The sequence below is a fragment of the Pisolithus orientalis genome (assembly GCF_024613125.1).
Source record: "Pisolithus orientalis strain OTSU chromosome Unknown F5J12scaffold_30, whole genome shotgun sequence".
Classification (NCBI taxonomy): domain Eukaryota; kingdom Fungi; phylum Basidiomycota; class Agaricomycetes; order Boletales; family Pisolithaceae; genus Pisolithus; species Pisolithus orientalis.
Genome location: NW_026260811.1, coordinates 1 through 12,967, shown reverse-complemented (window position 1 = coordinate 12,967; position 12,967 = coordinate 1). Strand labels below are relative to the sequence as shown.

Genomic DNA, 12,967 nt, shown 5'->3' with positions numbered 1-12,967 from the left:
CTTTTCTGGTAACTACCACAATGCTTGGTCAAAGTCAGCAGACTCTGGTGTCTTCAGGACTAAAAGGTGAGGGGAAAATTGCACTATTGTCTATGCAATCAATCACTGAATCTGTACCAAGGGTAGATGAGTGGGGAGACAAGGGCATCACTATAGAAGGCATATACTGGCCAGGTGGAATGATGGAGGGCAGCTGGAGGTGGGGAGAATGATGGACCTAGTACACATAGTATGCACTGGTAAATGGGTCAGTAGACTGTGAAGCATAATGACACATAACTCAAGTCAAAAGCACTAACCCACAAAACCTTCACTAACATTGCTGAAAGATGAGGGTCAGTCTTTACTGTTGTTGTGTGATTGATTGTCAGATCCACCAGACACCAAGACCGCCCTTGAAGGCTCCAAGCCTTCAAGGCTGTCAAGGGCACCAAGCCCCTGACATATGGTAGAAGAATGCACTGAGCATTCCCCTAATACCATGTGGACAGTGTACAGAAGACGAGTGTCACTAAGTACTAGCTGTGGGTGGTGTGAATGTTTGTTTCAGCTGTGATGATGTAACAATTGTGCAATTGTGAAATGACATGTTAAAATTCTGTCATTCATCGAAACTTTAGTCACATCAGTAAAAGTGGCCAAATCTATTAACAAAGTAGCAATGGCACACTAGTACTTGTAACTAGGACTTGCTATGAGTAGCTTATCAACATGTCATTACTGTAATGCACAAACACATCTCCTGCAAATATTACAATAGGCAGTTGCCTAGACTCAATGTCTTCCTCAAGCACACTGTAAGTCAGGTGTTGCATTCATTTGTGGTGCAAGTCATGTGCACAGCAGTACCCATAATATTTCTCACTACTACTAGTAAGTGCTACCTACTACTTCAAGTTGCTGATGCCCCTCCATATAAACCAATTCAGTGCAAGGGAAGTTTCCCTCTATCTTTTCCATCTTACTTTTCCAGACAGCCCAGTTGCTCTTTCCATGAACATTTGGAGCATTTGTCTGTCAGGTCTTGGGGGTTTGGTGCCCACAAGTTCTTGATAGGCTTGGGGCCTATCAAGAGTTATCCTTGCAGTTTCTGGGGTGTTTCTTCGTCGACGTTCAGGCATTAACATAGTCTATATGCATGCAGAGTCAATACACCAATCATCATTACCTCTTTGTCAAGAAGACATTTTTTGAAAGTAAGTTTTTATTCTCTTTCATTCATACTTTTCTTTCAAACATCCAGTCAACTTATGCTGTACTTGGAGCCAAATGTTCAGAGCATTTGTCTGCCAAGTGCTCTGGGGTTTAGTGCCTTGTGAGTTCTCAGTAGGCTTGGGGCCTATTGTGGGCAACATTCTCATTTCATTTCAGTTACACTGGCCTTAATGCTGCATGATTCATTTTTTTCTCCCCTCATCATCATCTCTGTCAATTTAAGTAAGTACTGACTGACTTCTTTTGTTTCCAGGATGAATGTAGCTAGTGTTCACCCTTATGAATTGTCATTGTGCAACTGCCCTGGCAATGGTGCATTCTTGCTGTCCCTAACTCAGCTCAAATTGATTATCATTATTTTCAGGGAGATGGGGTGCATTCAATGTGCACATCCTAGCAAAGTGTGACAACCACTGGATCACATCACTGAATGCTGACTATGTTCCCCAACCCTCCATCTTCAATGGAGAAACAATCACACCCCTATGTGATGGATAGTTCGGCCATATAGACTGTTCAATGGCCACAGTTGTTCGCAGAATGCTACACATGGAATCCATGTATCCCCTGGAAAGTGGCCTATGGAGATGACCCAACATGGAAGTGGCTGTGGTGGAATGTTACCCAGTCAGTGGAGGATTTTGTGCTGGAAAGAGGGTCTGCCTTCAAAGTTGGCAGGATTCATGCCAACAAGTGGAAGTCAATGGAGACCATTTATAATTGACTAAACAAACATTTGCAAGATTGGCTAAAGAAGCACCCCCACTATGAAGGTCCTCTGAGACCTGATTCATGGCTGGGGTCATGTTGGTGATGTCTCCTGTGTCTGAAGGTATGATCTTTTCTGGTTCAGATTTCATTAATTAAAATTTTCTCTAGCAACTCCCATCCACATTTTAAGACACAGTCATATTGGTCACTTTTTGTCAACACCTCCTCCTAGACATCTTTGGCATGGTAGAATATCTGGACACAGACCTCAACCCTGCTATGGGCACTTTTGTTGATTCATTTGACTGCTGGATCAGGGCATTCACAACAGACCCTGACATTTGCCAGCACCTTTTCAAAATACACATGCCTGTCTGGATGGTCTGGAAACCTGATTGTGTACCCCCAGACATGCAAGTATTGAAGACCATTGAGATTACACACCCTCATGACATAGTCATGGATCCTGAGGTTTTTGAGGTCAGGCAGATGCTGAAATGGCACAGCACCTGGTACCACCCTGGTGAATTGTGCCACAGGCACACTCAACAAGGCCTGGCAATTGGGCTCGAGCAATTTGTGGCTCCCTGGCCAGAACCACCACACACCAGCAGTGGTGTGGCCTTGACTCCAACAAGCATGGGTCCCACAGCTTCCAATGCTGCAAGTTCCAGTGGTGCAAGTTCAAGTACAGGAGCTGTTAGGACAGGCAGGGCTTGACAATGTAATCAGCTGTGTATGTATCCTATTCATTTTGTCTCAGTGTGTTTAACATTTTGCTCAGATCCCCCTGTGGGCTCGAGAGGAGCCAAGCCATTGGTCATTCTGGATCCCAAACTGTGAGAAGACCTCAGCAATCCAGCTATTCCCCCTGCTATGTCCACACGGCATGCTGCCCTGAAGGACATGAGTAAGGATGCAAAAAGGGTTAGTCCCAATGTGCCCATGGTAGCTTACTTCTTTCCCAGCCCAAGTCTGTTTGTGAGGGGCAAGTCCTCTGATTGCCAGCAGAGGTACCTGAGGAATTGGCTAGTCTCTCAAGTGGGTTGGGTCACTTGTCTTTCTGCCTCAGACATGTCTCCTGTTATCCCTTGGTCCTGGCAGGATTTCCTGAACACAATTCCCAAGCAGATTTCATCCACATTTTCCAGTGACCAACTATGTGAATCTGCCGCCCTCTTCAGTCCTGAGCTTGTCAGCCTCCAACATGACATACCTAGCCATGTACAATTCTGGGATATTTCAATTTCCCTTGCAGACCTTGCTACCATTGATCAGATGATGAAAAGCAAGATTTTATGGGATTTATATGAACACAACTTCTGGTTTGAGTTGGTTGCTCTTGACTGTGCAATGATGCCTAGCTTGTGGTCAAATCAGGATTCAGAGCAGCTTGATCATGTCTGGCAGGTATGTACAATTTTACCTCACCAGGAATGTGCTATTTCTGAACTCTATGCAGATTTTCCCTGGTGACTCAGAACTCACCATGTGTGCTGAGCCTTTCCCTCAGCAAAATCAAGGCCTCAGCTTGTCCAACTTTCAATCGAAATGGGAGTACATAGAGAAGCTCCAGGCATTACTTGCTGTATGGCCAGGATGCCCCTTGGACTTGGTGGAGCCAATTATGCCATTAGCATCATTGTCATGTGTCTGGGCAATGGAAAAGAAGTTGGCTATATTTTATGTACAGTCATTCTTTGATACTTTTGGTCCTCTGCCCCTTCTTCCCTGCCTTATTCCAACTGCACCATGTGGTTACAGTTCAAATAGTCAGTAACCTCCTTCATCATTCCCTGATACCATTTTTACTTTGTATGTTTCCCAAACAATATTCATAGCACACCACAATTGCAATCTCATTTTGTTCATTGCACACTTGCTCCATCTCTTTCCCCATCACCCTCACTAGTCATGTGCAAAGGTCAGTTCACTTTTCTATGCTGGAGGCTAACTATTGGAGACATGCTGGTGGCATCTTGGGGTTGCCTTCCAGCAACCAGGATTCGGTGTCCTGGTCACAGTCCTGTAACTTGGTGTTGCAGGATCATCATCTACCACTAACTTGCCTAGACAGTTTATGCATCTGACTGAACTTCATAGATGTCTTTTCATCGACCAAAACAGCTCACTAGGCATGGTCCCTCTGTATGAGTTACTGCCCTGATGAACCAGATTCCTGACTCGCTCCATGTGGATGATCTTGTGGTCCTTGTTGACCATCAGACTGCTGAACCTTCATGCCATGTTCCTGGAACTGTGGGGCTTTACCTTCCTGTTGAGTGCTTGCTCACCTTACCTGGCCATCATTCTTTCACACAACACCCCAGTGATTCCTCTGACCCACACATCCAACACCACTCTGCTTCAAGCACTGCTTGCCCATTAGAGCCTTCTGTGGGTAGTGAATGTGACCTCTTCCATGATGCCACTTTTGACTGCTTAATCGATGGGCTACATATTAGCCAAGACCCACTCTTGTCACCATCTAGGAATGCCTGAAAAAAAATGAAGCAGTGGCAGCAGTGGTTGCACACTGTCATCCCTTCCCTCCTTCAGCCATACCTTGCATATCAATGACTATCCAACCACTTCTGGAATCCTGTTGACTATGAACTGCCAACATGTGGTTGTCACCAGACTTGAAAACTGACAGTCATTTGCATTGATTTCAATGGTGAGATTTCTGTGTTCTTCATCATTTTCCTCTGCTTAGATGCATTCATGGCAGCTCTGCAATCAGTTGATCTGGCTGTCTGTCCTTGTGCACCTGCAGCCCTCCAACTCCTTTGGATGGGCTACTTCCCCTGTGCCCCACTGGGCCAACACTTGCTGTTAGCCTACAGCTTCTTGGCTTTGTCTGACAACTCTTCATGCACATACCTCCAAACACTTCAGCATGGTGTGAGTCCCTTGAGGCATACCTTGCAGCTATGGGTTATGAGGTGGACACAAAGGCATGGAATTGTCATGTTTTGTATCATTACCCCATTTTTTCCACTTCATAAAACATACATTACTGCCATAGTGACTGTAGTACAGATGACTCTGCTATGTAGGTAGTATATCTTAATCTGATGCATGACTATTTCATGGTTATAAGTGCATGCATGTGTGACATGTTCTGTTTCTTGGGACTGCTGTAGTGTTATATTGATAGGGTAGGATGTTTGTTGGTATTGTTTGTGGTGATGTTGCTATATTATTAATGCATACTTTGGTTGTTCTTCTCAGTCATGGATCATTGCTGATGATACTTGCAGGAGGGTATATGCCAGAGGTTCAGTAATGCATATCACTGGTATTGTATTCTGGAAACATCCCTTGATGAATATGTCCAACAACAACTGCAAGAATCTGCTAGTACACCATCAAACATCCCCTCTGCAATCCCATTGCCAAGTTCCCCAGACAATGATGTCCTCAGTTCAAAGATGAGGCCATCAGAATCCCTATGACAGTGCCGTCCTCTATGCTTTGGTGGCCAGAGCTGGCAGAGAAATAATAGTGAACATGGGTATGTCACTTGGTGGATATAGTTTTGTCAACTGCTAAAATTTCCTTTGTTCTAGCTTTTCTGATGTTGATGCAATTGTTTACATTGATGCTTGTTTTACTCAGAAGCACAGAAGCAGGCATCCAGATGATCCAGTAAACCCTACAGCTACAGTCTTTCTTTCACAAGAAGATATTTGTGCTATGGAGCATGAGGTTAATGAGTTGCAAAAGTCAAAGTCTTCAACCCAAAGGAGGAGTGGACAGGCTTTGAAAAAGAATTGTCTTGGTGATGGGGAGGATGAGTTTGAAGAGGGAATGAGGATAACAATGTCAGTGCTGAAGGGTTGTAATGGGTCCTTTACTGCAGCTGATGAGAGGTGCCAGAAAGTGAGTCTTCATCATTTATTCTGACTCCATTGGTCTGATGGCAGTGTAGGAAAGTACCCAGTTCTTTTCAGATACTGGTGTCATGGCCCTACTCTGTCATCATGATTATGTCATTTACCTTGCAAATATGACTTCAGCTGGAGAGAGGCAACATTATGCACTTGCCCTCATCAAATCTCTTTTTGGCCATCTCCCAGATAATTTTCATATTGGGCTGTTATATGACATAGGTTGTCAACTGGAACAGAGCTGCAGGAAGTGGGGTTTTCTCAAGTCATTTCTGCCATGTATTTCTTTTGCCATCTCAGTATTTCATGCCTTTGGTCATCAGTGGGCATGTCAGCTTATCTATCACCCCTGAAAATGTGAAGGATTTGGGCTATCTGATGGAGAGGGATGTGAGTGTTTTTGGAGTTCAATCAAAGGGCTGATACCATCTCTTTGTGTTTCTGGGGTATGTGTGCAGTATGCCACATCTGTTTCAAGCTAACATATTATTCAGTATCATCAACACCTCTTTGTTATTGACTTCCAGGTGTGCCACCTGGACATGAAGAGTCTCACTGGTTTGGGCCAGTGGCTTTTGTGTCGCTGGAATCATTGCCAAAAAAAGAAGGCTGCTGCAAACAGAGCCTAAGGAGATGTGGAGTTGATATCCCAACTCTTCAAGCTGAATGGGTTGCTCAAGTCTCTGCACAGACAAAGCCAGCTCCTCATAAGCTGCTGATATAAATAATGACTCCTGCTCACCATCAAATTAGGTCACAGCTCTAAAGCTGCTGAGAATATGATATTTGCAAATCATGGCAACTCAGAAGTCATTGGCAAATTATGAGGCCAAGCTAGAAGTGCTGGAGAAAGATCTTCTCCATGGGGTTGCTGACATGACAAGCTTGACTATCCAAATTGCAGAGTGTCATCAAAAGGTTAAGTGTTTTAAAGATGCTTTGCAGAACCAGAGGGCAACCCTAGGCATAAATGGGCATTCAAATCTCGCTAGTATCCAAAAGAGTGCTTATCTTCAAGTTAGTGGCAGTGTATTTTCTACATGGTTTCATCTAATTGAGACCATGTTCCATAGCTTCACATGCATGCATTAGCAATCAAGAAATGTATCAGAGATTGTCTGTGCCAACAAAAGTTTGAGTTGGAAAGACTGGAATGCTCATATTGGCAGACTCTCAGTGGTAAGAGGTCATTGTTCATGAATACCCTTGTATTTGACTTGCCTTGAAGAACAAAGACTTCAAAACCACACAGAAGCATCTGTGAAGCAACAAGAACCAGGAATAGCCAAGCTTGCCAGTAGCTACAATAATCTGTGTCTGCAAATTGTAGGCCTCATACACAAGGGAAAAGCTCCTCAGGGGTCAATAGCCCCACTCCTGATCCCAAGGGACTCTTTGTTCAAACTGGATGTGGGTGATGATATTTGGCAGGATATTGGCCTTGGGGATGATTCAGATGGGTTACTACCCCCATGGTTAGCTGATGAAAAAGTGTGCTCAGGGATCAGATCACTCCTTGAGCTGAGGCATTGTGAAGAAGAGGAAAGGCACCCATTGCAGGAAAGAAGAGCTTTGACAGAGTGGTTTTCTGAAGAGTGGGGTCATGTGCAGAAAACCAGACAGAGTGCTGGTAAGAGACATGTGTCATTGCATTACCATGACTAACACACATTGCAGATGTTCACAGAAATCTATAGCAAGATCTCAGTCGAGTGTGCGAGCGGCAAACGTCTATATTCACATTACCTATAGCAAGATCTAAGGTAACGACGTGAGCGCAAAGTACACGAACATGGGAACAAGACACTATACCCACCTCAGTCGAGTGTGTGAGCGGCAAACGTCTGAGGTGGTGTTACTACAGTAACGAGTTAAATACACTATACGAAACAAAAGGGTGAGACACAGGTGTTGAACCTGGTATTGAAACTACAAGCACGGTCATAGTGCGAGTGCTTGTACCATTAATTATACATATGAAACATTTGGAGACAATAAACCAAAAATTACTGTGCTGTATTGTCAGTGCTCGAAACAACTAAGTACAGTGGTCTTGTAGACCTGTAAATGGGAAGTGTTTCCCACGGTAAGGAAAAGTAGCATCAATTAGTGAATGAAGGCTATGAGCGACTTGCCAAATCTAACACTCCCCCTCAAGTCGGGCATAGGCTGAGTTCAACCATGAAATGTTTCACCTTTGGAGACAGTAGCGCCTTCGTTAGCGTATCGGCGATCATGTCTGCAGTCAGGCAATATATGAGGCAAATTTTGCTGTTTTCTACGACCCAGCGAATGAAGTGAAAACGGATATCGATGTGTTTGGTGCATGCGTGATACTGATGGTCTTTAGTGAGCACGATGGCTGATTGATTATCGGAAAACAACATGGTTGGCTCAATGAATGGCTGAAAAAGCTCTCCGATGAGCGACCGAAGCCACAAGGCCTCCTTGGCTGCATGTGTGGCTGCCACGTACTCACTCTCAGTCGTTGAGAGTGAGACGATTTCCTGTCTTTTAGAAGACCACGACACTGCTCCACCGTCTATTAGAAAAGCATACCCTGAGACTGCTCTGCAGTCTTCTGCCATGCTGCCGTCTGCATCTGCGTACCTGGTCAACATACTTGGTGATCCCCCATACATGAGTTGTAAGCCTTTTGTCCCAAGAAGGTACCGATAAATTCTCTTTACAGCTTCCCAATGAGCAACTCCAGGGTTGCCTGAGAAACATGAGACAGTCATTACGGCGTATGAGATGTCGGGACGAGTGGCAAGGGAGGCATACATGAGCGATCCTACGGCTTCACAATAGGGTACATGGCGCATCATAGTGAATTCAGCACCAGTTGATGGCGACTGCCCAGAATGCAGTTTGGTACTGGGTTCCATCGGGTTCGACATGGGCTTGAGCTTGTCAAAGCCAAAGTGTCATATGATGGACTTGATGTAGGGGCATTGGCACAGGGAGATGGTACGTTCGTCTCTATTTCTGGTTACTTCAATGCCAAGCAGCCAGTGAAGTTCCCCAAGGTTGGTAATCTCAACATATTTTCTGACGTTGCGCTTAAGCTCCTCTATCTCATTTAGGGACGTTGCGGCGATGGTGCAATCATCAACATGGACAACAACCATGACAAGCTCACCAGTGGTGTGTCGTCTGAAATAGATGGCCTGGTCGACCAAGCACTGGGTAAGGCCCAGCTCATTGACAAGGATCTCCACTAATCTTTGGTACCAGCGATGGCTGCTCTGCTTCAAACCATAAACATCTTTCGGAGGCGACAGACTTTATTGGGGTGATCAGTGGATTCGAAGCCTGGGGGCTGTCGCATGTGGATTACTTCGTCATTGGTAAGTGTACTGTTCAGGTATGCGCCTTTGATATCGATCTGATGGAGTTCCAGGTCTGATCGTGCTGCCATGGCAAGGACGGTTCGAATGGATGCAAGCGTTGTGACTGGGGCGAAGGTATCGAAATAATTGACGCCTTCGACTTGAGAGAAGCCTTGAGCGATGAGTCAGGCTTTGTACTGTACCACATTTCCAGCAGCATCTTTCTTCGCACAGAACACCCATTTGGATCCAACTATGTTGGCACCACAAGGTGCATCAACGAGTTCCCAAGTACCTGCCACATGTAACGTTGCTAACTCTTCTCTTATCCCAGCCTCCCACTGCGGCCAATCTGGCCGATGACGAGCCTCAGCCAGTGAGGTAGGCTCAAGGGCTTTGGACTCAGTGGTGACTTCGTTCATGGCCATAGCGAGGTCAATATTGCAAAGGGCGTCGTTGGGATCGTCTACGATGGATGCGAGCAAAGCTGCAGCTCTGTCCTCCCCCTCAAGTCTGGTGGGGTCGGCTTCATCTTCGACTGTAGTGGGGAGCTGGACTCCTTTTGGTATATTAGGTATACTGCAACTGTTTGTACTGCCTTTACCGGCGAGGATATCAGCAAGTTGTTGGCTAGGCTTTTGAATTCATTTCATGATGGGTGGTTCAGCTGGAGGTGATGGGGGCGCGGGATGAGCTGGGGCGATGTGTGGAGGTGTTGGAATTTCTTTTGTCTTTGGGATGGGAGCTGGAGGCGTTAGCATCGCATTTGGTAAGTAGCTGTCTTCTTCCTCCCCCTCGTGAGGTAACGACTCAGCTGAGGAGGGATTCCAATATACATTCCTTTTGACGGTAACTGACTTCTTTTCAGGCCAGTACACACGACAGCCATTGGGACTGTTATCATCGATCCCAACCCATCGGCCCTCCGCAACATGCCCTCCAAGTTTGGTTCCTCCCTTGATTCATACCCAGACACTCGAGCCCCATGCATGGGCTCGACTGAGGTCTGGTTTCTTCCCGGTCGTGGCTTCGAGGGGCGTCCCACCATCAAGTGCTCTGGTGGGAATCCTGTTCTTTAACCAGACAGCGTGGTGCACTGCTTCACCCCATAGAGCGCGAGGCAAGCTGCTCTTGTGCAGCATGGCATGGACTTTTTCAAGCAAGGTGTGATTGAGACACTCAGTGACTCCATTGTGCTGTGGGGTATCATGTATGGTGAGCTTCTGTTTTGTTCCAGCCGCCTTGAGGTACATCACAAATTCTTTTCCGAGGTACTCACTGCCTCGATCGGAATGGAGGGTCTTCACGCAAGCGTTATGCTGGGTGCAACACCAGGCCTTGAAATCTTTGTAGGCTGTGAAGGCTTCACTCTTCTGGTGAAGGAGATGAATATAGGTGAGTCGCATCTTATCGTCGGTGAAGGAAATGTAGTAACACCATCCACCGAGAGTTTCTATGAGTGCGGGTCCCCAGATGTCACTATGTACTTCTTCAGCAAACTTGCAAGCTCATTCTCCAATGCGTTCCTTTGCAACAGGCTTCCTGGTTGCCTTCGCATATACACAGGCTTCACAGAAGGTCGGCTCGTCTTTCAACAAGTCGAACTTCAAACCTGATACAAGTCCCTTTTCAGCTAGGTGGCGAGCGACGGATGGAGAAATGTGTCCCATCCTATGGTGAAGTTCCATCACAGTTATTGATTCAGCTGCTGTGTTTGCACTGTCGCAATCGTCGTTGTGGACGACACGATAGAGCCCGGCTTTAGACTTAGGGATGCAACCAGCAACATCATTGGCAGGGTTCCTGATGGTACAGGTACCTTCAGCGAAGGTGACGGAGTAGCCCAGCTGGTCAAGGCAGCTGACGGACATGAGGGTGTATCCAACCTCAGGTGAGTATAGTACTTCGGTGAGTCGCAGTTTAGTTACATCGTACCCATTCAGCACCTCTATGACTAACTCCCCCATAGCAGTAGTGTTGAAGAGTTGTTTGTTGGCAGCCGAGAATGACTTGGGTGGTATCGTCACCAACATCTTGAACTTCTCCTTGTAAGGGGAGATGTGTTGAGTGGATCTGGAATCGTAGAGTTCAATGACAGGTGTACCGATGGGGCTGTCATTTACGAGGTTCGTGAACTCTGGGGAGGTGTTAGTGGGTTCGACGTGATTTGAAGTGTCGCCGTGGGGTGAGTGCTCGTCATCCACATCCCCCATCTCGCTGAACCAGTCTTCGTTGGTGGTGATGAAGCAGCATCGATCAACATCATCATCGTCTGACGATATGCTCAGCAAGTCAGGGAGCGAACCCTCATCATCGAGTTCATCCAGGGCGTGCACTGAGAAGGCACCCTCTTCATCAGAATCGAGTGTTACAGCATGCACAGATCCCTTGGTGGCAGCAGGTAAGCTTTCTTTCTTTGTTTTGTCAAGATCAGGGCATTGAGATTTGTAGTGTTCCCTCGACCCACAGTTCCAGCAGGGGCCTCGCTGGTGAGCATGCCCTCTGGAGCTACCCCCTCGACTACCATTTCTTCCATTTCCTCTCCCCCTTCCGAAAGAATTTCCAGGGGTCAATGACATGGCTTCTTCGCCATCACGATTCTTGGCTTTGGATCATGCATGCCGAGTCTCTTTGTGACTTCTGCGCTCAGACTCTTCGATGATCAAGGAGATGAGAACGTCGGGGTCGATAGTTTCTGTCAGGCTGTACAGGCGTGCGGTTGCTAGCTGTCCAGACGCGAAGCTGGTGAGGTACTTAGGCAGCAATTGGATGATGGTCGAGTGGTAATCCTTTTCTTCGATCTGTACGCCGACGGCAGCTAACTCGTCTCTCTTCATACGCAGATCGTCCAAGAACTGGCAGACGTCACCATCAACAGGGCACTGCAAGTTTAGAAACTTCATGCAAAGGTTGGTCTGTGCGTAAGCACCCTTCTCCGTGTATTCACGAACGATTTCATTCCACATAGCTGCGATGCTGTTAAGGCTACGCACCCGGAGTGCAGTGGAATCAGGGATCCATTGGGTAAGTAAGTGTTTCGCCATATTTTCGCTTTTTTGCCACTTAGTGAGTTCATCAGCGTCAGGAGGGACTATGGTTATGAATCCATCCTGATCGGTGGAGGTTGTGCCGACAGGGCAAGGAGAGGTGCCATCAAAATGGGACCACAATTCCTTAGCTTCGACGGTGGTCTGGAAGTGAAGGGAGAAGATTGCCCAGTTTGTGCCTTTGATGTCAAGTTTTGGGACATTGCCCGGGAGCGTGTCAGTGGTGACAGGGATGGCAGTAGTCATTTTGTGGGGGGGGGGGGGGATGAGGGTTGGTTGGCAGCGAGAATATCGAAAACAATGGTGAGACGTCGTATAGGCTATTAGAGCTCGGGGCTCATAACCTCACAGAAATCTATAGCAAGATCTCAGTCAAGTGCGCGAGTGGCAAACATCTATATTTGCATTACCTATAGCAAGATCTAAGGTAACAACGTGAGTGTGAAGTACATGAACATGGGAACAAGACACTATACCCACCTCAGTCGAGTGCATGAGCGGCAAACGTCTGAGGTGGTGTTACTACAGTAATGAGTTAAATACACTATACGAAACAAAAGGGTGAGACACAGGTGTTGAACCCAGTATTGAAACTACAAGCATGGTCATAGCACGAGTGCTTGTACCATTAATTATACATATGAAACATTTGGAGACAATAAACCAAAAATTACCGCACTGTATTGTCAGCGCTCGAAACAACTAAGTACAGTGGTCTTGTAGACCCGTAAATGGGAAGTGTTTCCCATGGTAAGGAAAAGTAGCGTCA

General features: G+C 46.3%; 2 protein-coding genes across 2 annotated transcripts; both read left to right on the top strand.

Moving 5' to 3' along the window:
* Positions 1 to 3,000: 3,000 nt before the first annotated feature.
* On the top strand, positions 3,001 to 3,706 carry F5J12DRAFT_895407 (uncharacterized protein; the record flags this gene model as incomplete). Its single annotated transcript, XM_051747825.1, has 2 exons — positions 3,001 to 3,336; positions 3,389 to 3,706. The coding sequence occupies 2 exons, from the start codon at positions 3,001 to 3,003 to the stop codon at positions 3,704 to 3,706; spliced, it is 654 nt and encodes a 217-aa protein (XP_051597285.1).
* A 2,045-nt stretch (positions 3,707 to 5,751) lies between these two features.
* On the top strand, positions 5,752 to 6,172 carry F5J12DRAFT_906846 (uncharacterized protein; the record flags this gene model as incomplete). Its single annotated transcript, XM_051748828.1, has 2 exons — positions 5,752 to 5,811; positions 5,861 to 6,172. 2 exons carry the CDS (start codon positions 5,752 to 5,754, stop codon positions 6,170 to 6,172), a joined length of 372 nt encoding a protein of 123 aa, XP_051597284.1.
* Between the last annotated feature and the right edge of the window lie 6,795 nt (positions 6,173 to 12,967).